Genomic DNA, 8,265 nt, shown 5'->3' with positions numbered 1-8,265 from the left:
AGTCGATAGAAACGACGTAATGTTTGTTTCCGGAGAGGTTCGTGAAGCAATGTAGTTGTCACGTGAGTAAAACAACGTCACAAAAGTCTGGCAAAAATCTTTTTCACTCCGTTTCTTATCATCGAACGTTGTCATCGATTAATTCCATCCTCTCTCCCTTTCTCTCTCTCTCTCACTCCACATAATAAGCACTAACATCTATCTAGTAGTAGTACTACTAGTACTAGTACTGCTACTGTCTGACCATTACTGAATAATCATTGCTGACTTTTTCGCCAGTTGAAGAATGTCTTTGAGCACAAAGATGTCCAAGTGCTGCCTATTGATTCTCTGTTTGTTGTTTTGGGTAAGTCTTTTATTATTATTCCACTTCCATTTCCACATCGCTTTTGATAACCATATATATATATCACTATTATTCAGAATGGCTATTTAATATATAATACACATTCTTCTGTTATATATCTTTTACCATATATTGTGTTCTTTGTTTCTCATTCTTCATGTAAACAACATTTCTCCAAGAATCTCAGCCCTGCAGTGTTTTCCTTCGCTTCTCACCATGAAATCTCTCTTCTTCTCTTGGTGATGCTTCCTTAATTTCAAAGGATTATTTGCTACTCACACACACACGATACAGACATAGCTTCATGTCTGTCAGTGGTTCTCAACCATTTAAATTTTATTCTTTATTATTACCTATGAACCCTCATTCATTCCTATTTTAGTCGGGTGGACCCCACCCCAGCCTACCCCATAGCCATTTCAATAATCCTATTTTTATAATTAAATATTATTAGGAATTGTGTATATATATATATATATATATATATAAAAGATTATCAAAATTGTTTTGTGTATTGTAGAAGTACAACCATATTATTGCGCATAAATTTTAATGGCAAAATCTTATGTGGGGCCCCCACCCCACAAGGGTCACATGGACCCAGGTTGAGCACCACCGATAATACAGGCAATTACCCTCGCATATTGAAACTCATACGTACATATATATGTACCTGTGTGTATGTATGTATGTGTGTGTGTGTGTGTATATATATATATATATATATATATATATATATATATATATATTTAAAAGCAGCAGAAATTTAACAAAAGCTGTTACTCGGAGTTTCACGTTCCCGTTCGTCGGACAGTTTTGTTAAAAATATGCTTTTAAATAAAGCATATTACTCTACCTCTGGTATTTGAGTACTCTTTTTTCCACCTTGTTTCACAAATTTATGTGTTTACTCATGGATATATATATATATATATATATATCTATATATATATATATATATATATATAGTCCCATAAGCTAACGTTTACAATTTGAAAAATTCAGAAAAAGAAAACGAAAAATATGGATAACTCATCAGTTTATTTCAAAACATAGGCAAGGAGATAAAAGTTTTATTAAAAACATCAGAACACTTCATAGAAGTTGATTGATGGATCTCAACTTTAAATAAACACAGTCGTGGAACTTGTATAAGTAATTTATGTGCACCCTGTACGTAAGTGCGTGTATACACAAACACATACACATAGGTATATATAATGTAGTCTTAATGTGTTGTGAGGAATCAAAATAATCCTTTCCAAGGTTTAACCAGTCTCTTCATCACACACACACACACGCTGTGCTTCGTTGTTCCAATGTCTGTAGAATTGGTGAGAATGGCAGCGACTGTTTACATTCATTTCTGTTTATTTTTCTATAATTTTCCAAACTATGTCATCATAATAATAATAATGATTGGCTCAGCCTAATTTTTTCCTTTCCCAACCATTTTACCATTCTCGCTAACAATGTTTATCAAGAATTTATCAGATTATCTGAGGTACTTGTTTCATATTTATTTAGAAATCTTCTTTTAAAAAGATGGAGCCCGGTGTAATTACTGATATTGGCTTGGACTGTAACCACCCTGGGGCACTGCTTGTTTTTTGTTTAAAAAAAAAAAGCCTAAATTATACGAAAGCCAGCCAATGTATGATGGTATTATATGCCGTGGTTGATTTGACTTTTCATCCTTTTGAAGGCGATAAAATCAGTACCAGTTGAAAATTGGAATTGATTTTATTAACTTGGCCCCTCCCCAAACCTGCGGGCCTTGTGCTAGAATTTGAAACTTGTTTATTGTGTGCATGTGGATGGAGCAGGTGACTGCGTGGGTTGGCAGGGTTTCGTGTCAAGTCACTCAATGAGAACATTTTTATGAGTTTCCCATGTCCTTTTGGATGAATCATACTCACGTTGGTGTTCTGTACTTCCAAGTCAGCCTTGATTGAACTAACTTATATGATGAAAGCCATTCCTGTCATGACCATCCCAGTATATATATATATGTATGTATGTATATATGTATGTATGTATATATGTATGTATGTATATATGTATGTATGTATGTATGTATGTATATATGTGTGTATATATGTGTGTATATATGTGTGTATATGTGTACGTATATGTGTACGTATATGTGTACGTATATATGTACGTATATATGTACGTATATATGTACGTATATATGTACGTATATATGTATGTATATATGTATGTATATATGTATGTATATATATATGTATGTATATATATATATAGGGTGGCGAATACTCGTTATAAATATCACCACCAGTGGCCTAGCATGTATAAAAAGTCAATAGACAACATATTCGCATTTCAAATTTGCTATAAAATTGTGGTTTTTGGCCGTGTTGGCTGCTATTTCTAGCATGTAAAAAATTACCTGTTAAAGGGTAATTTTCTATTTTGAAATATATATGTATGTATGTATGTGCGCGCGCGCTTACATTGATCGATGTGTCTTATTTTAAAATAATAGGTGTAAATTGAGGCTGATTTGGCTGCTATTTCTGTAGACGCTAAATGCTTGTACCTTTAAACATTTTGGCACACCTTCCATTGACACGCACACACACACATACATGTATATATTATTCGGTAAAATTTTCGCGCACAGGCGAAGTATATCTAAGCTTCTTATTTAACCCATATAATTAACACCTCATGTTTATTCTATGAGTTAGGATAAGAATTATGAACACTTGAATTCAATAAAGACTCTAAATTGCCATTTTCCCTTTCTTCCTTTATAAAAAAAGCTTAATTAGAAAAATTGTTACACAACATCCACCTGCCGATCCCCCGCCTCTGTTGGTGTTATATTAAACCAACTTCATGTTGTTGGTACCATAAAGAGACGAGATATCGCTTTCTGGTATACTCTGACAGGTGAGGCAGATGAGATTATGATAATTTTCTCCATCTACTGATAATGGCTTTGTCTTGTGTTGACATTTTGTGTATATCAAAGAACCGTCTTTTTATTTGATCTAACTAACGTCGTCTTAGTTAATTCTTCGTAATTCCCAAATCCAGACTTATTGGGTGAAGTTGGACATAGAATACATACGTTGGTCATACTGTAACGGCCAAACGACTCAGGTGCGCTGCAATTATAATAGGTATTGCTGTTACATTGAAGTAACGTCAACATTCAAGATATATATATTATATAATATTTCTCAATCAGTCTGGTTTATATATACATATTATATAATCTTCCTCAGTCAGTCTGGATTATTTATATATATATATTTATTTAATCTTAGTCAGTCTGGACTGGAAGATTTAACATTTGTTTAATGAAGATTTATTGAAGTAAACAGAACTCTGTTATGTTGAATAATTTACCTCATCTACGCCCCGAAAGAGTCGAGCGACCCAGCGATATTCACTGCATGTCATCTAACTCTGGCGGGTTTTCTTAGGTGCGATGTCTTCGTTGCAATTTGCGACAGACGAGTGCAATAGTTCGGGCACCGAGGGGTTAGAGATTTTAAGGACTAGCGGGGGAATCAGTACTTGGTCGTATCCCGCTCGAAAATTGTACTTTAATAAACCCATTGTTTGTTCTACGATATTGTGTGTGGCTGAACGTCTGTGCAAATGATGAAATTATATTCAACAATATGTGTGTAATGAACGTTCATGCTTATATATATATATATATGGAAAAAAGCACTATATATAGGACGTCTTTAATTTATTTGAAGTTTCAGGTTTAAGTAAATAAAATTAGATTTACATAGCATTGTTCTGACATAAATATGACCTGTGATTGTGTGTATTTAGTACCACATTGCACTTGAAACATGTATCCGTCAAATGTAAATAATGTATGTATGGTTTTGTTATAATTCACTTCGATCAAGATTAGCTTTTGGAAGAAAATCCTGATTGCCTGACAATCTCGTTTTTCCTCTTATAATTATTCTATTCGTGTGAAAGAAAGTCGTATTACAAGTTCATTAGTGCATGTCAATTTTACTTACAACCCAAAGCTAATTCATAACCATGTCTCTCCATTTTCTCTCTCAAAACAACAATAATTCAATACAAATAAAAAAAATATATATGTGGTTAAGTAAAGAAGAAAAAACTGCAATTTTACTCCGGCCTTCTGCAAGAAATATTCTGATTCACTCCAATCTTATGTTATTGTAACTATCTCTTCGCCATCCTATCGCAATGTGGATTAGGAAAATTCTCATAGAGTACATCACTATTTAGTTGTCTTAGCTTTTCTATAAGCTTATGAACTTACTAGTTAATCTACTTTAATCCCTAGCTTATCACATTTTCCCTCTTTGTCTCTCTCTCTCTCTCTCTCCCCAGCTTTGTTATTTTGCCCCCTAACCTCCCAACCAAATCTGTTTAAATGTTTCTAGTTGTGAACAGAAGTCTTTTCCGAGATATAAACTTTTTTTTTTTTTTTTTTTAATTAATACTTAAAAATTATATTGGGTTACTTTCGACCCAAAGAAAAGGTTCAAAAGTGTCACAGTTAAAATGTTTTTGGTAAACAGGTCTACCGTGCATATTTGCGTTTGCATATGTATTATATGAAAAGGATTGAGCTAAATCATTTTCACACACAACTGATTTTAGCAAAGAACCAGGGCCCGATGTATATATAGGCTAGGACCCGGACCCGCCCCCTCAAGCATTGAAGTCTCCTAAAACTTGGAGTGAAAAATGTTTTAAATCAAATGTTATAATTTTTTTTTATCCGGTAGAGTTTGTAAATTTATCGTGCCCTAATTTTAGTTTATTGATCTCTTTTAGATTTAAAAAAGCTATTAAAAGTGATATACCTGAGATCTACCGAGGCCTTGAGTTTTGACTCAGTAATTCTCAATCACTTTTGTTTTTTTGTTTTTTTGCTTATGGGCCCTTTTGATTCCTATTTTACTTGGGTGGACCCCCATAGCAATTCGGTGTACTTTTATAATTAACACAAAGTGCGACGGACTACGATCGTGGCCCAGATAGATGCAAGAGGACTAATAGTACAACTAATCACTTTTCACATGATGTAAAACTTGTCACCACTAAGAAGATATTTTAACTATTTTTTTTTTGTTTGTTTGTTTTTTTTGTGTGCATGGTATATGATATTAGGAATTGTATAAAACTTTAAAATATTTTGTATATTGTAGAGGTATAAGCAATTTATTGCACAGATTTTTTAAAAAATCGGATCTTTTCGGTTTGGACGACAGTTTTAACATAATTTCTAGGTAACTAAAAAATTTTAAACTTCGTATACTGGTAGAATGTGTTTATAAAACATCTTTTTCTCTTGGCTTTATTGAGAAAATTCTATAGTTTGTAAGATATTTGTTGTTTTTTTTCTTCAATTTCTGCAATTTCAACCAATCACTGACGTCCATTGAGGTAAAAAAACAAACATTCTGTGCCGTATGAATATGTCCCTCGTTTAAGAAACAGATTGGGTTTATTTACATTTGGGAATAAAAAAGATACTTTTCCCCCCACCCGTAACCCTAACCCAAAAACAGATTGAAATATTGTGTGTGGCTGAACGTCGATACTAGGGTCATAACTCTGGGTGACAATTTCATATGACACTGCTACAAAAAACTGCCGTTCAAACCGAAAAGATCCCATTGAAGTTATAGAATATGGAAAATAAATAAATGAATAGCTGGAAAATTAAAAAAAACGAATGAAGAAAATTGATATGAAATTATAAGCATTCTTTATATTTACGTCATATACAACGTTGTAAACTTGTATACGGCTGAAAATGACAGGCAAAGTCTTAGGGGCCCCACTGGGTTTAAATCCGGCCCTGCTTATAACATTAGCAATATTAAACTAACAACTAATATTAGTTTAAGATTTTGACGCAAGACCGGCAATTTCGGGGTGGGGGTCGCAAGTCGATCATATTGACCTCAGTGTTCAACTGGTACTTATTTTAATCGACCCCCGAAGGAGTGAAAGGCGGAACTCGAACTCGTTACGTAAAGACGGACGAAATGCCGCTAAGCGTTTTTTTTCCGACGCGCTAACGATTGTGCTAGCATGCCGCCTTACTAACAATTCATATTAAAAGTGGGGCGAGTTGGCATTCCGTTTGTCCCTATGTCGACTTCACCATTCTTCTTTTCATGGGTCGATAAAATAAATACCTATTTCTTTACTACCCACAAGGGGCTAAACACAGAGAGGACAGATGACGGATTAAGTCGCTTACACCGACCCCAGTGCATAACTGGTACTTAATTTATCGACCCTGAAAGGATGAAAGGCAAAGTCGACCTCGGTAGAATTTGAACTCAGAACGTAACAGCAGACGAAATACGGCTACGCATTTCGCCCGGCGTGTTAACATTTCTGCCAGCTCGCTGCCTTTTATCTATAAAATAAATCGATAAAATAAATACCAGTTGAGCACTGGGGTCGATGTTGAAATTACTGGCCTTGTTCCAATATTTGAAACCAATAGTGTTAGTTGCGTGCGTAAAGTCAGTCAATAAGTCTTTTGTAGTATATAAGATCATGTTCGTGCATGCTTCCTGAGTGTATATGTATATATGTATTGTTCGTTAATGGGAAGGAAACGTCTTTCATTGTGACACTCAATAGATAAGGTTGCAAAAGTTGTTTTTTTTAATACTCTCTGAAAGAACACATTACGACTGTTTGATAAAGTCGCTAGTTTGAAACAGCTGTAGTTTGGTCTCATGAATGAAGAATAATTGTGCTCGTGTGTGTGTAAATAGAGGTGTAGGCATGGTTGTACAGTTAGGAAGTGATCCGGCAGAGATTGAATTCACTTCAATAGAGGTCATTGATTGGTTGAAATTGCTGAAATGCAAGAAATTAAAGAACAAATAGCTTACAAACTACAGAATTTTCTCAAGAAAGCCAAGAGAAAAAGATGTTTTATAAACACATTCTACCAGTATACGAAGTTTGAAAGTGTTTAGTTCCAAAGAAATTATTTTAAAAATCTGCCGGTCAAAGCAAAAAGATCCAAGATGTTTGCTTTCCAATCACTTTCTTGGTATTCAGTTCCACTGTACAGCACCAAGTGTCTATTGTAGCACCCAGACTGTCTAATATCTTGTAAGTGATTTCAATAGACGAAAACTGAAGGAAACGCAGCGTGTGTGTGTGTTTACATTCGCACTCTATGAAAATGTCTAAACTAGGAGCAGAGTTGTTGCTTCTCATGACAGCGAATGCTCCGCTTGCTTGAGATAAGATTCCTTATTTGAAAAACACGTAAGAGTTTACAATAGGAAGAGTATCAGTTCTGTAAAACATTGCTTCCATAATATATAACTTGTGCTAGCGAGGAAAAATGATCATACAGAAGTATACATACTATCGACTTTGTTTCCTCAAAGTCTTTAGAAAAATAGTTATCTTTTAGTGAAATTTTCTGCAATTACCTTTTAGAGGGCATAGATTTCGATTATATCAGAATTTAATGTGTAAGAAATAATTGGTGGATGCACATATATATACATAGACACACATCATTTTTTTTTTCTTTTTCAAAATTCCAACCTTCTTTTTGTAGGTATATATGTGAATCAGTACGTATGTGTGTGTGTGTGCCCATCAACTTTTTATTTATTTTTCCCACATTAAATTTCAATATACTTGTAATCTACACTATTTATTTACCTCAAAGTATGAGGAAGCAAAGTAAATCATTTTATGTAACATTGTTACATAAAATCAAAATCAAATTCGATGACTGGCGTCCGTGCTAGCAGGGTGCAAAGAGCACCATCCGAGCATGATCATTGCCAGAACGGCTATCTGTCTTCCGTGCTGGTGGCATGTAAAAGACACCATTCGAGCGTGATCGTTACCAGCATCGCCTTACTGGCACCCGTGCCAGTGGC

The 8,265-nt window shown here is 34.4% G+C and overlaps 1 protein-coding gene across 1 annotated transcript in view; it reads left to right on the top strand.

The window, feature by feature from the left end:
- The first annotated feature begins 51 nt into the window (after positions 1–51).
- The window catches only part of LOC115220630 (tetraspanin-36), a 44,962-nt gene continuing 36,748 nt past the window's right edge, over positions 52–8,265 (top strand). Inside the window, exon 1 of the mRNA XM_029790775.2 lies at positions 52–346. Within this exon, the coding sequence (XP_029646635.1) occupies positions 287–346 (60 nt within the window). The 5' untranslated portion in view covers positions 52–286. The remainder of the gene's footprint in view (positions 347–8,265) is intronic.

The sequence above is a fragment of the Octopus sinensis genome, linkage group LG16, assembly GCF_006345805.1.
Source record: "Octopus sinensis linkage group LG16, ASM634580v1, whole genome shotgun sequence".
Classification (NCBI taxonomy): domain Eukaryota; kingdom Metazoa; phylum Mollusca; class Cephalopoda; order Octopoda; family Octopodidae; genus Octopus; species Octopus sinensis.
This window is presented reverse-complemented; position numbering and strand designations above follow the sequence as displayed.